General features: G+C 37.8%; 1 protein-coding gene across 3 annotated transcripts in view; it reads right to left on the bottom strand.

Moving 5' to 3' along the window:
- The window catches only part of prkar1b (protein kinase, cAMP-dependent, regulatory, type I, beta), a 67,452-nt gene that overhangs the window by 17,934 nt on the left and 32,719 nt on the right, over positions 1–16,799 (bottom strand). For all 3 annotated transcript variants that reach the window (XM_028042409.1, XM_028042410.1, XM_028042411.1), the window contains 3 exons: positions 10,943–11,004; positions 7,444–7,490; positions 3,324–3,482 (listed from right to left, as the gene is read on the bottom strand). In XM_028042409.1, the coding sequence (XP_027898210.1) occupies positions 3,324–3,482; positions 7,444–7,490; positions 10,943–11,004 (268 nt within the window). The remainder of the gene's footprint in view (positions 1–3,323; positions 3,483–7,443; positions 7,491–10,942; positions 11,005–16,799) is intronic.

Below are 16,799 nucleotides of genomic sequence, written 5' to 3'. Positions count from 1 at the left end.
CATAGCATGTAACATAATGGGTGTGTGTCACAGTGCAGGGTGTAAAATGAAAACACACTGCTGTGTAAGGACAGAGCAAGTCAAATGACTTTTGACGTCACGTGTCATTTTCTTCCTAATCTAAATATAACAATTGCCTAACCATTTTGGACTGAAAGTTAAAATCTTTGCCCATAGCCCATGACTGGTTGTAAGTGATCAAATAATTATTGGCTAAATCAATCAGAAATTAGATCCAACTCCATAGCTACACTAGTCACTTCAAGCATCTGGGATGCTGAGTTGAGTAAATCTTCATTAGTGCAGACACAAATGCCTGCATAGTACAACAGGAGAAGAACATTAATGGGAAGGCTCTATCTGAGAGGGAAAAGCAGATGTCTCGCAATCGGAAAGTCCAGTTTCCTCCACCATCTGTTGAAGCTCTATTGGCCAGACGCTTAACCCCAAGTTCCCTATCAATCAATGCTGGTGAATGTAGCTCTAGTGTGAAAAGAACACAATGTAACTTCAGTCAATTTATCTTGTCAATGCTCTGATATTTGTGTAGCATTTACTGAAATTTTACAGCAGTGGCACATACTGTATGTGTAATATACATGGCATCTCTAGATTTTGGCAGTCATGTTACAGAATATTTCAACATCTCTTAAAAAACGGTGGATGCTTTGCTTAGCTAGAGATAAAATTTACTTTGCTTCACAACCAGATGTGTGCAAAGACAATGCTGTGTTTTTTAATGTAAACCACATAAATTTGCATGTTTTTGAACTCCAAGAGTGAGAATGAGAATGCTAATGAAAGAATACTGCGACAAATGTATGTAAGTAGTTTTTTTTACTGATAAAATAGGGATTAGAGGGATTGGATTAAAGTAATGTATATCCTTATACCATTAGGGGCCCTTGTGTTCTGATTGTGTTCTTGCTGTGTCTTAATGAACAGATTGTGTTTTTGTCCTAGTTGTGATTCCTAATCTAGTTTTACTCAGAAACATACATCGATCCATTTTCATTTCTTTCCTAATCATATTCAGGGTGTTTAGGAGGCTGGATGCTACCCATCAGTCCACTGGCTTGTCTAGCTAAATAACTCCAAAGAAATGTCAGCACAAGTCTGTGCAATTCTACAAATGAGTTTGTCTTGAAATCAAATGGATCAGTAACAAGTTAAGTGGTAAAGTGGTTAAATATTACTTTATCTTATAATTTGTAGATTATGAAGACAAAGAGGATAGGGGAGCAGATGCGAAAAAGTCAAACAAACAGCAGTGCCAATGCATATTTAAACCTCAGTGCTAAGTAGCTGCAGACCCAGAAATTCAGCATAATTTTTTTCACTGGGAAACACACATATTCTTACACAAAGAAAGAATGTTCATTGTGTTGGCCAAAGAAGCTGCCAGAATACCACACTTTGTAAAAAAAAAAAAAAAAAAAAAAAAAAAAAAAGCTTTACAAATCACTGACAGCAATAATTAACTACAGGTTTGTGTAATTGAATTCTGTTTTCAGTCCCGCCACCCCCCTTCTTCTAGCTGCTGCTGCTGCTGCTGGAAAGAACGAAGGAATGAGAGCAGCAGAGAGCGAGAATCCTCTCAAAGAAAGGTTACCCGGGCAGATTGAGCCGTCACTTTAACTATGCGCTTAAGAGGTGACATGAGTGCTAGGCAGATTGCTGCCAACTTTACAATGAGCTTAAATTCCACTTCTCAAAGAAAAAAAAAAAACCTTCTTCCATATCCATGAGCTCTGTTTGACATAAAACAGAATTTTCCCTGCTGCCAATGGCAAAGTTTAGATACACACAGGAATTAGGAAGGTTAATTGGTGTCTGACTAATTTATTTGAAATAAAGTGTTGGGAACGTCTGAAGTAATGTTTAGCTGGACAAGGAGGTCTCACAGAGACATACTCAGACGTGCAATAATTACTCATTCTTACAGAACAAAAATATGTCTGTGAGTCTGACAGTCACTGCAGAGTACCTAATGTTTCCACTTTAAACATTTAGACATTCCTACTAGATAAGCTCCTGCAGTGGGAAGTGCATGTACAGGCATTAGGACTGACCCTTTCTCTCCTCCTCAGCCCCCACACACCCACTGCTTTTACTTTTTTCCCCTTTCTTCATGACTAAGAAAGAAGAAAGGAGATCTAGGGATATATTAAAATGGGAGGATGGACTCCTGTGTGTGCATGCATGTGTCGGGGTGCACATGTAAATGAAAGCAGGTGCTGCAAGTGTTTAAGGAGTTTTAAGTGGCTAAGTAGGAAGAAATATTGGAAGCAAATGAGCATGAAAGATTAGTGTTGACGACCTACTGCAGAAGATCTTAAATGTATGCACATATATCATACTTACAGTACTTCAGTATTAAATTACAGTATGACTGATGCTGCTCTGCATTTTTATGGTTTAATGAGACTTTTATCTTCATTAAAATGTCAAATTTTGGTCAATTTTAAACTACAAATGATAAAAGTTCAAAGTAAGTTTTTCAGTCAATTTTGTTTTTAATATGTGGAAGTGTTACGTATCCCTTAAACTTTTCCACATTTTGTCACATTATAACTAGAAACTTAGAAAAACGTATTGCAATTTCATGCTGGAAAGTAACACATTATAGGCAGAATGCATACAAGAATGATTTAATAAAAAAGTAAAAATATTAAATTTCACTAATCTCAATCCTTTTGCAAAATCTAACAAGTTTTCTTCCAGGATTGTCCTGTATTTAGCTCCATCCATCTTCTCACCCACTACGTCCCTGTTAAAGTAAAACCTTTGCACAGCATGATACTGCCATGTGTAACCACAGGAATGATGTGTTCCAGTGATGTGTCTTTATACTGAGATTAATATACACATCCATGCTGGCTGCAAAGATTTTATTTAGGAGCATGAAAGTAAAGAGACAAATGTACGCAACATTTTTGAATTTTCCTGAAATTGTGTCGTTTTCTGTCCACTTAACAGAAACACACAACATGTGTTGATCTGTTGCATAAATTCATTAAAAGTTCATTGAAGTTCTAATGTGACAAAATCTGAAATAGTTTAATAGTTCACAATACATTTGCAGGGGATTCTATTTGCAATTTAATGAGAGTTTGATATTCAATTAGTTAGAAAAAATGTAATTTACTGTATTTTATTGTGCTAAAATGTGCTAGGTGTATAACGCTACTGTTTTTTAATTCTAGAGATTTGGCCAATTCAAAGTAATTATAACAGCAACATTGGCTTCATCCAAACTGCTCAGCACTCAGTATGTTACCAGAGAGGATGCAGATTGGACTTCAGGTTGTTGGGTTACTTACCATGAGGATGCGACGATAGCTGTCCCGGTCAATGCCCCACAGTTTAAGATCCGTTTTGGCCTTGACGGTGGCAGCTCGTGGAGTCCCATAGATCAGGGCCAGCTCGCCAAAGCTTCCTCCCTCTCCGATATTGGTCACCAGCTCACAATTCACATAAACCTGCAGAGATAAAAAGAGAAAGGAAAGATGGACAGGCCATGTGATTGTCTGCTTCAAAGAGTACTGACAAATGAAAACCGGTTGCACTCTAACTTTTGCAGCTCTCACAAACCTATTGACTTTTTTTATTCTAATCTAAGCCTTCAAATGAGATCCTCTAAGGGAATCCATCCCATCTATTTCTTCACTTTTCTCTCCAGTCATCTGAAAGAGACTGAGTTAGACAGATGTATAAAACAGTTCTATCCTCAAGTCAAACTCATACACACTCCCTTGCTTACATGTAGAGCTCTATTTAGGCCAGCTGGTAGAGCTCTACAGACAATACAACCTCAGTGAGGCCGTCTCTGGGGCCGTTACAGTTTCAACTGTCAACACGCTATCCACTATCTTGTTGACTTAATAACACAGGGAGACAGGAGGGAGGGAAACAGAAGGAGGGTTTATTCCTTTGCTCTTTGCTGTGAATTGCGAAAATAGTTAGAAGACATTATTCAGACTCTAAGGGGAACCACAAGGGGCCCATCCGTCACCATATGCTGGATTCTGTTCAAAGAGATGCAGAGTACTGACTGTGGTTACGTCAAGGTTCGAAGAACAATTATCCATTGCAAAAGCGTTACAGCAGAGCAGAATGGCGGTGGTGTTTTTACGACAGTTTCCAATCCTGTTCCCAGGTGGTAATTATTTTGACTTAACTGTTGTACTAGCAAACCTTTATTCAGATCCCTGGAGTAGTCGAGTAAATTTGAGGTTTTGGTAACAGTAAGTGCAGCTCTATAAAGAAAGGCTGAAATAACGCATGTTTTACCATTTTTACAGACTAAATATGAGCAGAGAGTTGTGTGGCTGGTTGAAGATAAGAAACAAAATCAAAATGCTTAAGAGTTACTTCATTTGCAAAAAAAAAAAACCTAGTTTAGGTTGAAAGTATCAAGCCTGCAAATTTACAAATTTCTCATGTGCTGGTTTCTCTTGGACAAAAGACAGTGGCTAAAAGTAAATAAATTTGTGTGCAAACATAAGGGGGATTACATTAGTAGCAACTTTCAGGCAGTTTATGAGTCGCTGGCTAATTTACACCCCTGTCTAATGAGAGACATCTTCACACTCTCGTAACATCTGCACTGTTCTTGATGTAGTTTAGTGCCAGGGTTGTGGCTGGGAGGCAGCCGCTGTCTGTATGGGATGGAAGAGAGGGAGATGAGGTGAAATTGATGTAGAAGAGGGCGAGGTTTGGCAATGGAGGGAGGTGAGCTTGAGGATAGTCTTCCCACAGCTTGGGTGCAGGCAGAAAAGAGTCTGTGGGAGCAGATTCAGTGGTGAGCAGGACACATCTGGTTTAACACATCGAAGGAGGAGCAATCAAGGCAGAGCAGAGTAAAGCTGCAGCTGCGGGATGCTGCAGCTGTTGAGTCAAAACTTCATGGAAAACTTTAGGAGCAAGTGGAAATATGATAATTTAAGCTCGGGATATGTTAAAATAAAATGCAAAAGATGGAAATCAAAACTATGGAAAGAAGTCTAAAAGCACAGCATGGAGAAATTTTGACTATATAATTCACATTTGTGGTGAACATTTTTAATGTTTTAAATCATGCTTAAATTTCTTTATAGATTATAATGTTAAATGTAAAGGCTCACACAGCCAAATGATCAAGGGGTTCCAATCACTTCCACAATGACAAGATGTGTAGAATCCAGCTGATTAGTATGCAAACTGCTTGTACAATCATTTGTGAAAGTATAGGTCAGTGAATTTTAGTTTCCTACAGTGCACTGTGAAACCGCAGTAGAAAATTTTCTTACAGCTAAATATTCCAAATTCAACTGTTGGTGTTATTATAGCAAAGTTGAAGCAACTGGGAACACAAGAGTTAAAAACATCTCCAATGAGATCAGTGGTTATATCGTTTCAAACATGGCTTTGGATTAGCTCAGGATCAGTCTGTAGAGTGCTTCATGTAGTGGCTTCCAAGGCCAAGCAGCTGTTTCCTAACCTTATATCATCAGGTGCAAGGCAAAGTCTCCGACTGGTGAATAGCACAACACCACTGGACTGAGAAGCAGTGAGACATGTTCTCTGGGTGGACAAATCAGCTCCAGCCACATGGAACATGTTGCAAACAGACTGGAAATTTAGTGAACATGATTCACTGAGCACTTTTAAGTCCAGACTGAGAGCACTAGAGATGACTTTCTTAAATTGTGACTGTTTTTAATGATCATTTGTAAGGCATTTTAATTGTGTTACTAGTTGTAATTATTGTGTAACCCTTGCTGCCTCTTGGTCGGGACTCACTTGACAATGAAGTTTTTAATCTCATTAGGAATTTCATGGTTAAATGTATTCAAAACATTTTTTTAAAAAGCCCCTTTCTCCAGGCTACTTTTAAAGTGCACTAAGACTTTTGCACATAACAATGTTTCAATGGGTTTAATATGGCTTCATCATGTCCTTGTCTGCCTGACAGAAACCAGAGACAGCGTTGAAACAGTTCCTGTTGAGCACGATATCTTACAAGAGTAATAATCAAATTTCTACTTAAGTCCTTATCTTCTATCTAAATACACTACGCTTAAACAAAAAACTGAATGATGTTTTGTGCACAATTGTGGCTTACTTCTCTTTCACATGAATCTCACTATAGTTTAGATTACGGTACTTATCTAATCACATCAATAAGACAATCTGAAACAATGCCAGTCAAAATAGGAAGATTAGAAGCTATTTAAATTGTGGTGGTTGTAACAAGGCACCATCTCAGGGCTTTGCTTCCTACTTTCAATTTAGGATGGATTCCTGATGTTGGAAACCTTAAAAAAAAACTCACCAACCTGCCTCTCTTCTCTTATCCAGCTTTTTTTTTTTTTTGGTCACTGCTGTAAGCTGATAAGGTCACTTCCTGTTTAACTTTCCATCAGCTCCTGTTTTATCTCTCCACTTAAGTCTATCGGTTGGTGTCAGGCTCGCAAAGACAATAGATCTTCTCAATTTGGGAACCGTCACGGGGCGCTCACCTCTGAAGCGCCATGTTCAGATTGTCATCAGACCAGAACCAGACTTTGAAGAGGACAAAACATGAGGGCAGCTCAACAAACCAGCCCATCTGTAGGGGTGCAATTTTGTCTTGACATGACTGGAGAAGTAAGATTTCTTAAATCAGGTCAGGTTTTACGAACTATCTAAAAACAGTGGAATGGAAATTCACACTGGTAAAGTTCCAACTAGAATACCTTCAAATATATTTTTTGTCTACTTTTCTTTTAATATCAGAAGAATTGACAAAGTGAGAGGACACACAGAAATACAAAAGGTATTTAGAAAAAACTGTATTTTCAACAATGGTTGAAAGAGAGCATGCCTTTCAACAGATAACAGGAAGGGTGAATGTATCACAGCAAAAGGTCCGATGCAACATTTTGAATTTTTAAGCTCTGTTTGTCACTGGACATGTCACATGTTGGAAATTTTTGACACAATGTAAAGATCTGCATTCTCTACAAATACACATGACTGCTGTTTTTGCAATGGTAGCTGCACTAATCGCTAATATTAGAGCTACACTTGTTTTAAGAATTTAAATATTACTATAAACCTATCTAAAAGTGACTAGTCTCTTACATGCATTCACGGCATAAAAGCTATTAAACAAAAAAATATTAGAGTTTTGGAAATAGATAAAAAAAAATCTAACTAGTGTGTCTAATTAGTGTGTAAAAAATATGTTAAATTTAACAGTGGGGCAAACAGCCTACCAAAATTTAGCCTAAATTAAGACATTAAAGACAACATTTGTTAGGTTGTTTTATTAACCTCAACATTTCAAAGACATTTAGACATTATCAGACATGTTTATGTAGATATTTTATCACCATTCAGCCACATGTTCATGCTGTTCGGACAGAAGACAGCAGCTTTTTGCTTGGGGTTGTGTGTTTGTGTGTGCCAGACACTTACATCCACTTCACCTTGGTCAATCACATAGAAGTTGTCTCCTTCATCGCCTGAAAAGGAGAGAGGAGGAATCATTAGTTAATAACAATAAAGAAAATAACTAACAGGCATGCAATCTAGCTTACTTCATTATTTCCTATAAAAGGTTCTTGACAAATAAATCCTGAATTATATATTAGATAGGAGTAGGTCTGGACTGGATTCAAATGCAGACTTGTTTCAGTAATACTCAATCTTACTACCAAATTGAGCTATAATTTTAAACTAAAATGGTTTAAACATACCAAAAGACACGAATAACTTCACTCTTAAAATAATAACAATGCAAAATTGAAGGTCTGTCTGATTTGTTTATTTTCCAAAAAGAAATAAAACAAATTAAAGAACAGTTCCAGTACTTTAGGTCCTTATAAATAAAATGGCTTCGAGCTTCTGGGTAGTGCTAAAAGTGCTACTGCCATATTGAGAATACGTATTTCATAGGCCATGGCAATAACTTTGTGCAAATGTGCTCTTGCCAGCAGAAAGTTGCAGCAATGACAGTATTCATTACTTTGGTTTAATAGCGGAAACTTTGAAACATAAGTGTCTGAACATGCAAAGCTTTAACACCTCAGTGGGTTGGAAGAGAACAGTGCTTAACTACAGGTGGTTGCTTCATTCATTATGGTCTTTATATTACTGAAAACTATATTTATACTTTAAAAGCAACATTCAATCCATAAAATGTGGTCTAATTGCCTCACTGTCATAAAAAAGCTGTGCTTTTAAGGTAAACTCTCAAAGACATGAATGGGGTATGTGATTGATATATTCTAAAAGCATCTCTGGATAACAAAAACAGTAAAACATAACTAAATTTAGAAGAAAAAGTAGGCAAAGTGAGTAAATGAGACGTATATACATAACTGCAGCCTTTTGGCACAAGTAAAGGTGCAACTTTGAGTGTATTTTTGATCTAAGTTTACCTGAAGACTTAAAGTGTGGAGAGGACCATGTGAGTAAAGTTCACAGAAGTTCACATGGCTAATTAATTCAGAGAGGATTGGAGGACTCATTAATCATAGTGCCCTATTTGTCACACGAAATGTTCGTTGTCTGTCTGAAAGCCTACCCCTGAAAAGACCCTAAAGAGCCATGCGCACACACATATTCTGACAAACCTGCTGCAACCTGGCCCTGCCATAATTTTTCTTCTTTCTCTCTCTTTCATCTCATCTATCCCTCTTTCAATTTCCTCTAACTGTGTCTGTCTTTTCTTGTACTCTTCCTGTCTTTTATCACTTTGGTGGCCAGGTCTTTGTTTTGTGTCTTTCACTTGAGAGTGCAGGCAAATATTTAACCAGAACTTGCGCTCACAAACACACACAGATATACGTCCTCACACAAGCTGAGATACATCATGTGGCCTTGTTTCAATAGATAAATTTTCATATATACTGATATTGAACCAAAGGACAACATGGGTTATATCTTTGATCCCCAAGGTGTTGTTATACCCAGAGTACCAATATTAGTGGTTTAGCAGAATAATATTAAGAGAATAATTGGTTAAGTAGCAGCAGTAGTATGTTTCAATCGTATTGCGTTTATTGATATTGAAAAACATGCACGTTCCAATGACACAAGCAACTTATAGCTCACTATATGCAGCCTCATTAGTGTGCGTATTAATTGACATATTGATACAGAAGTCATAATACTACTGAAATTTTGATTAATTTCTGTCCTCTATAAACATGCTGCATTTAACAATTTTGCTAGCATCCCAATCTAGTAAAAATTTTTAAAAAAGTGCAATACATAGCTTTATTTTTTAATCCTGGGTAGGGTTTATATAGTGCATAAGTAGCTAGTAGTAAGGTAGGTTTTGTTGAAGCTCTACAGTAGTCCAAACACTAGCTATGACATCAGCACTCTGTACATTACACTCTTGGTGTATATAACAATGGGTTGTCTGGGTCGGGGGGCCCTGCATAGTAAGCTAGACTTATTATCACCAAATTAGGGCTGATATACTCCCCAAAGCTGTTTTAAGACTAGGTGGGAGGCACCAGCAGTTATCCTTCACTTAGTGTCTGTTTATGAATTACATTTTTTTTTTCCCGGTGTTCTTTTTTTTTTTCTTGAGTGCTCTACAGCTGTAACACTAGGTGATTTTGTGCAGGTGTTAACATGACATTATCTAAAGTGGAGGCTTTTCAAGAATGTGTGTTTTTTGGAGTTTTAAAAATATATGATTAAATGTCTGTGTTTGATAGGAGCTTCAGAGAGGGAAATACAGGAAAACATGCAGTCTGGTTCTCCTGGTCTGTTTTTCTTCCAAGTCTAGGGATGACTACTGTGGAGGTTTCTCTGTAAAACAGAGGAAAGGGACGAAGTGATGCATGTTTGAGAGGAATGTGTGAATAGGGCAATGAGGGGAAAAGGGAGTGGTAGGATAAAATAAACATGGCCAATGGTGGCAGTGCAACTGATGTATACTTTGAGATAAATCTATTGTGGATAATCAGTAAAAGTAGTGGTGTCTTAATTGCTTCCTTTCTATTTAAGTGGTTTAGTGGTTCAAGTTTATGATAATAGGTCACCTATTATCATATCAAGGAGCTAGCAGCAAAATAGATTCTGTACATTGTTCAACACCAGTTGTCATCCTAATTTAGTCAAAACTTCAATCCTATTGTCTATTAGAATTTAGTGATTTAAAAGAACAAATTAAGGGAAGTACATCAAATATGCAAAGGTTTTCACATCCCTTTAACTTTTCAAGTTTTTTTACATTACAACCACAAATCATGTCTAATTTAATCTGTTGAAATTTTTCTGTTTGTGAAACAATGATTTTTGTCTGGAAGGTGCTACATGAATCAAACTTAATGGTAAACTTCTATGCATATTATTTTCTTACTTTTACTTCCACCAGCTGAATGTTTGTGGAAGAAAACCCATCTTCATATTCATCTGCTACATCGTACGGATCCCCTAACCTGCTTTAAGTCTGGAGTCAGAGACTACAGTAGAAGGCAGAACATTTGCAGTAGCCTTCAATACGTGCATGTCTTCTGACTTTCTTTCAAAAGTGGTTTTCCTTTATCCAACTTTCATAAAAACAGATTTGATAAATCCGATAAATATCTTCTTTAAAGACTCTCCCATTTGGGCTGTATCACTATACTCTTGCTTAATTCTGTCAATTGGGTGGGTGGCCATGTTTCGGTAAGTTTTCAGGTGTGCCATTATCTATCCATTTTCAGATCATTGATAACAATCTATGAGATGCTGAAAGTTTAGAATATTTCTTTATTACCTAACCCTGCTTTCAACATGTCCGCAACTATTCACTGATTTGTTTTCATTCATCCCACAAAATCCCAACATGACAAAACATTAAAAAGTTCCAGAGTTACAATACTTTTGCAAGTCACATATACAAATGTTCTCAACATGTCATACAAAACCATATTTTAACACAAATTTTTCTAATCAAATTGTTTGTACTAACCTTGTTGGATAACTATTTCCCCTGCAATGTGGGTGACAGGGAACATGGCATCAAATATGTCACTGCAGAGAAACAGGAACAAAAGGAAACAATTAAAGCACACATGCTTTCATTCTTTACATTGTATTTCTTGATTTCATTATAAATTAAATATGCAATACTTTCAAAACTGCATCATAAACTTGCAACATGAATGTTTTTCATCATTCTTTGAATACAACCAAATACATGCTGTCCCCAGTTAAAGCGATAAAAAAAACCCACTCAAATACAATTTCACAATTCATGAATGAACATTTGTGAAATAAGTTGTTATGGTTGTCATATGAGAATTCCATCAAAGGCAGTCAAACGATTCAGCCACTTAGTCTGGATCTCTGCACAATACAGGTACAGTACGTGGGCCGATTTATGGCTGTTTTGTTTCAGCTCATGATCAAAGCTCGTATCTCTGAGAGCATCTTCCTTCAGAGGAACAGAAAAAAACAAACAAAATGACAGTTGAACCCAAGCACCAGATTTCTGCTCCATTCCGCCAGGTAAAAGCGCCTGTTAGATGGCTGCTAATCGCACAGTTTAAATGCATGAGGCCTCAGAAGATTAGAATGTGATGGGACAAAAGACAATATCCTCCTCTCTGGGTGTCTCCCCCCTCCAGTGTGTACTTTTTCTACCTAATCAGTTGCATACCATTTGTCTTATAGAAAAAAAATACAGAAAAAAACAATAAACTAAGATCAATTATATCAAAGACTTACAAAAACTACAGTGAATTTGGGGCACGTTTGAGCTTGCTTTGAGTTATGCCTCTATGTGTGTGTGTGTGTGTTTCATTGAATGTGCATGTTTAAGCCAGTATGTCTGAATCTGAGTTCATATAGCCTATGAAAACACTCAGGTTTGGACAAAATAATGTGTGGGAGAGGGATAACTGCATGCTTCTTAACCTGCAGCACACAAAATACACATAAAACACAGGGAAAAAAATAACTATATGTCAACAGCTGTTACATGGAGATCTAAGGATGTCAATGAGTGGTTTGGAAGGGAACGTACCATGCTGGTATTTATTTATGTGACACAGAATAGAAAACAGACTTAAGAAAGTGGATTTCAGCCAAATACACCCACAGGTAAGCCCAGTGCACTGCAGCTGGTCATTGACTCACATACACACACAAACACACGCCAATGCACCCCCGCACGCACTGGAGGAAACACTTACACATGCACAAAAAAATCATGCTTGCTCTTTGAAGTGCGGAAACCCAAAATAAAAAGATACACAACCACCATACAACATGTAAAGAAATCATCAAATGAATGCAAGCCGTAGGTGAAGCTTTGCATGTCAGCACACTATTAACACACATTGGGACAATAACAACTAACCTGTAGACAGGCATTTTTGATGAAAAAGTCCTAAATGGCAAGATGGCAAAGAGCTTGAACACTTTGATGGGGATTAGTCAGAGCAACATCTGCAGGTCTGCCATCAGTTCTCCTCACATCTGTGACCACCTGTGATTGGTGCAACTGCTTGAGCAGGGAGCTTGGAAGCAATCAGTTTCAGGTCTCAGCTAAAGATAAAACTAAGTTTTATTTATTTATTTTTTTAAATTGAGAACAAGGCTGGTAACTAGAATCATTCCTCATCTGGCCCATTTGAAACTCAACATCACTCAATAAGATACCTAAGCACCACAAGCTTACAGTAATACCAACATTCTTCACATTCTTCATTTGTTCTGAGGGAAGAAGAGCCGAAATGATTCATTTTTAAAGTAAAATGAAGTCAGTAGAAACAACGATGTTCTGGATAAAGCCAGGACCATAAATGGCCAGACAAGAGTCATGTTCCCTTTTGTATGACTGGCAATAAATTTCAACGCAAAACTAATCTGGGCGATCGACAGTGTGTCACCAATAAACTGCAAGAGCAACAAAGAAAACCAAACCTGACTTTAAGTACTTACACTTGACCACCTCTTTCATTCAATGTCCCACCTCTCTGCATCCCTTCAGTGTATGCATCAGTGAGTATAACAAAGAAAGTCATGATGGTAATTACTTCCCCCTGTCTCTACCCATCTCTCTATTCTCAGTCACCTTTCTCCCTTCCTGTACCCTCTGAATGCCCCCCTGCTCTTCCCTTTGATTCATTTCTGCCCCACATTTTACTCCCCACCCTTCAGTCCATTCCCCCGTTCCATGTGTCCTAGATGAAGTGATTAATCTTGTCCTTTCCGCTACCTGTTGCCCCCGCCTGACCTTATGAAAAGGCAGAGTAACTCAACCAACAATGAATGTGCTGTTGAGACAGAGACGGATAGAAAGACAGGGAGGCAAAGGCACCTAGCAAAAAATGGTGATGGCGGTAGTGAGGCTACGAAGTTCATCCCAATCTGCAACCTGTGTAAAGTGTTTGACACACACAAGAACAAATCCTGGGCACAAATCATATATTACCCAATTCAAACATACAGTGTGTGCATGATGGCATTAAGGATTAATTAATTAAGAATTTAAAAATGTGCAAATTGTGAAGCTACTCATAGTGCCAGACGAAAATACTGTTACCTCCAGTTGCAACTTGCATATTACAAGTGTGGGACAGGAACATTTTATTTTTGCCCTCCACAATAGCTTATTATTGTTCTGCAACACTCATAATATAATTTTTAGCTCGGGGCATTTCAGTCATTAATGAAGTCTAATCAGGCTTGCTTATTGTGGCTGGATTGCTTGTTGTTGTTCCAGGCTGGCAGTGACAGCCACTCTCGCTCCTTCACCTCCTACCCCGCCACCCTCCTCCAGTCTCTCTTGTTTATTTCTTCAGCAGTAAACATCTTATCTTTTACATTACTGTGTCAACAAACAGCGCTGCCATTATTCCATTGGCACCAAACAGGCTCTTTGACGCTGCAGCGTGCTGCCTGTTCTTTGGGTTTCTAAATGACCCGTAGAATGTTGACTAAAACAGCCAATCCAGACTCATCAGTCCGTTTGGGTGGAATAGATTTTGTAATAAGCAGAACAATCAACAGTCTCACCGCGTATTGGGAACTTCCCTGTTTTTCAGGCCGTGTCTCAGCTTGGCAGCGACATGCCACTGGTTTGGCTGTGTTTATGCCATGAAGACCTGAAGGAGTAATTTTCACTGCCACTGTTGATTCCAATTCATTGTGCTGATTGTGCCAATTCTGCACAATAATCTTTGTTTTGCCAGCATAAACAATTCCAAGCAAAAGGCGATGGGCTGAGATTTGAGAAGTTCCACCGGAGAACGAAAACAAACAAAGCTGTCTATAATGTACATATAGAACGAAAGCAGTAAAAGAAGTGCATCTTTTATTAATGTGGTAACTTTGAAACATCTTGTTGTGGTTTATATGTTCCTACATGCTGTTTTTTCCAATACCTCAGAAAGATAGGAATGTTAAAAAAGCCTGCTTTACTGCACTTTATCCAAAATCAAGAGCTTTCTGCACATTCTCAACAACCTAAGTGGCAGCTTACCATGAATACCACACAACTCCATGCAGATATTTGTTTGGCAGCTGTTGTGATTAGTCAGCAAAACATTTAAGGCTCGACTTAATTCACAAATATGGCCAAGCAAACATAAATTAGACTTCCACTGATAAGTGGAGGTATAAAAAAAAACTGTATAGCCTGTGATGGTTCGCTGGAAAACAGCTTTACGAGAGCTGACTAAGAGCTGCAGTTTAATGTCCAGTTTAAGTCTGTGCTCACCAAGCCAAAGTTACCCACATGGAACAACCAACTCACACCACCTTCAGCCATGCTGTTTGTGTAGATGCAATCATTGTGCTTTCAAATTGCATTTTCAGTTATATGACCTTTCAAGTAACCACATGCAACAACGTCCTCACACACAGACAGATACCAACATTAACAAAGAGAGAGTGAAATGCTCAGAAAATAGGGAGATGAGAAAGAAATAATTACAAAGCGTTGAATAATTCCGTGGAAATATTTATGACATAAATGCTTGCTAGAGTGAAATGATGTTTAGCAGCACAAGATTTCAGCTAATACAATTTTTCTTCATCAACATAATTTGTAAGGCTGATGGCATTACTAATAAGAAGAGATTACCTCTTTATTGTTCTTACTTTAAATCATGGGATTTAAAAAAAAACGTCTTTCATTCATCCATCTCAAATTCTATGGACAAGAACACCAGAACTATGAATAGTCTGAAATGATTATCGTTTCCAGATGTAAAATTAATTCATTCAATTACTTGTAGATGGGGATTAGCCAATAGACACAGTTTCACATTATTCATGCATAAAAATTGTCCTACCATTATTTCTAAGACCAAATCTTTACCAGTTATTAAAATAAAGCTGACTGAAACTATATATATGGAACAGTTTCTAATACAAAAGCGTCAGAGAGAAAACAGTTGCAAATGAGACTACGAAAGTACTGTAGATGACAATATTATAATTTTCTCATAGAGTTTCAGATTTGTCTAAGAGTACATGTCCAGACAAATAATTTGATTTTTATTTTAGGCCATTTTAGATGCCTTACCATATACTGCACAGTGCAGACTGTAAACTAAAGATTAACTGGTTTCATATTTCAATTCCACTGTAATAGTCCTATTAGTACATCTTCCATACAATGGAAGAGGCTCTATTAATAATAAGAGCTGGTCCTTAAGGTTTAGAGATGGACATTTGTCTTGATAAGGACCAGTAAGACATGGATGGAAAGGATGTCCAGAAAAGAACATGAGAAAGGCAACTTTCACTTTTAAAAATACTTAATTCCCGTGGAAAATCCCCTACAAAAACCCTTCTTAATAAATTGCAACCTGAGAGTCAGTTTAAACAGTGAAATAAACTGTTGCTTTTCTGTATCATCCCTATAAACAGAGGTTTTAATATAAAACGAAGGCCAGAGAGCCACACATCTGGCTCTTGTTGTTTATAGGGGTGTAAACCTGAATGCATCCTGGTGTCTTAACGTGTGAACATGTGCCTCAGGATGTGTGTGGCAAAGCCACACACATCCTGCCACCTGAGGGCCAGTGCTGAGGGCCACCTGAGGGCCACCTGAGGGCCAGTGCTGAGGGCCAGTGCTTTCGCTCTTATGAACTGTGTGACCTCTGAACGCCTGCTTAAACCTGATGACAGGCACCGCAATGATCAGACCAACTCATAGACAAAAAGAAAGTCAGATAGGAAACAAGCTGCATTAAGTTAACATCAATAGGGTTTATTTAGGCTACCCTGGACATGGACGATAGATAATGGCTGTAAATGCCAAACTAAGATGAGGGTGATTATAGCACAAATTAACAGAGCAAATTTGGATGTTATTAATGAATCAGGTCCATAAAAGCAATTTTGTTTACTTAAATATGTGCCATACTACTTTCATAAACTGCTACAATTTACATTCAAATTAGCTAGTCTAAACTTATGTTTGAGAATGGTTGCATTCAAGTTCTCAGCAGGCTTTACTGCTTTATGAAAAGGTTTCTTATTTTTAGCTCCATGAGCTACAAAGAGTGTTCTCCAGTTTTCAGTGAAGTTAGGCACAATAATGATGTGTGGAAGATATCAGCCAACCAAGCTGACCAAACAAAGATGTGAGGAATGTGCAGTGTGTTTGGAGAACTGTGACCTGAATGAAACAACTACACCAGTACAGTTTTATAGTGATCTTTATCCTTTGAAAACAGGACAGATTATTTACAACTTCACGAAAACAAGCATATTGTAGGATAGCACAGGGGCTCTAATCTCCAGAAGCTCATCAGTTAAACCAGCGCAATGACTGGTTACCATGGGGAATCAGGCATACGCAGGCATGT

The sequence above is a fragment of the Xiphophorus couchianus genome, chromosome 16 (assembly GCF_001444195.1).
Source record: "Xiphophorus couchianus chromosome 16, X_couchianus-1.0, whole genome shotgun sequence".
Classification (NCBI taxonomy): Eukaryota; Metazoa; Chordata; class Actinopteri; order Cyprinodontiformes; family Poeciliidae; genus Xiphophorus; species Xiphophorus couchianus.
This window is presented reverse-complemented; position numbering and strand designations above follow the sequence as displayed.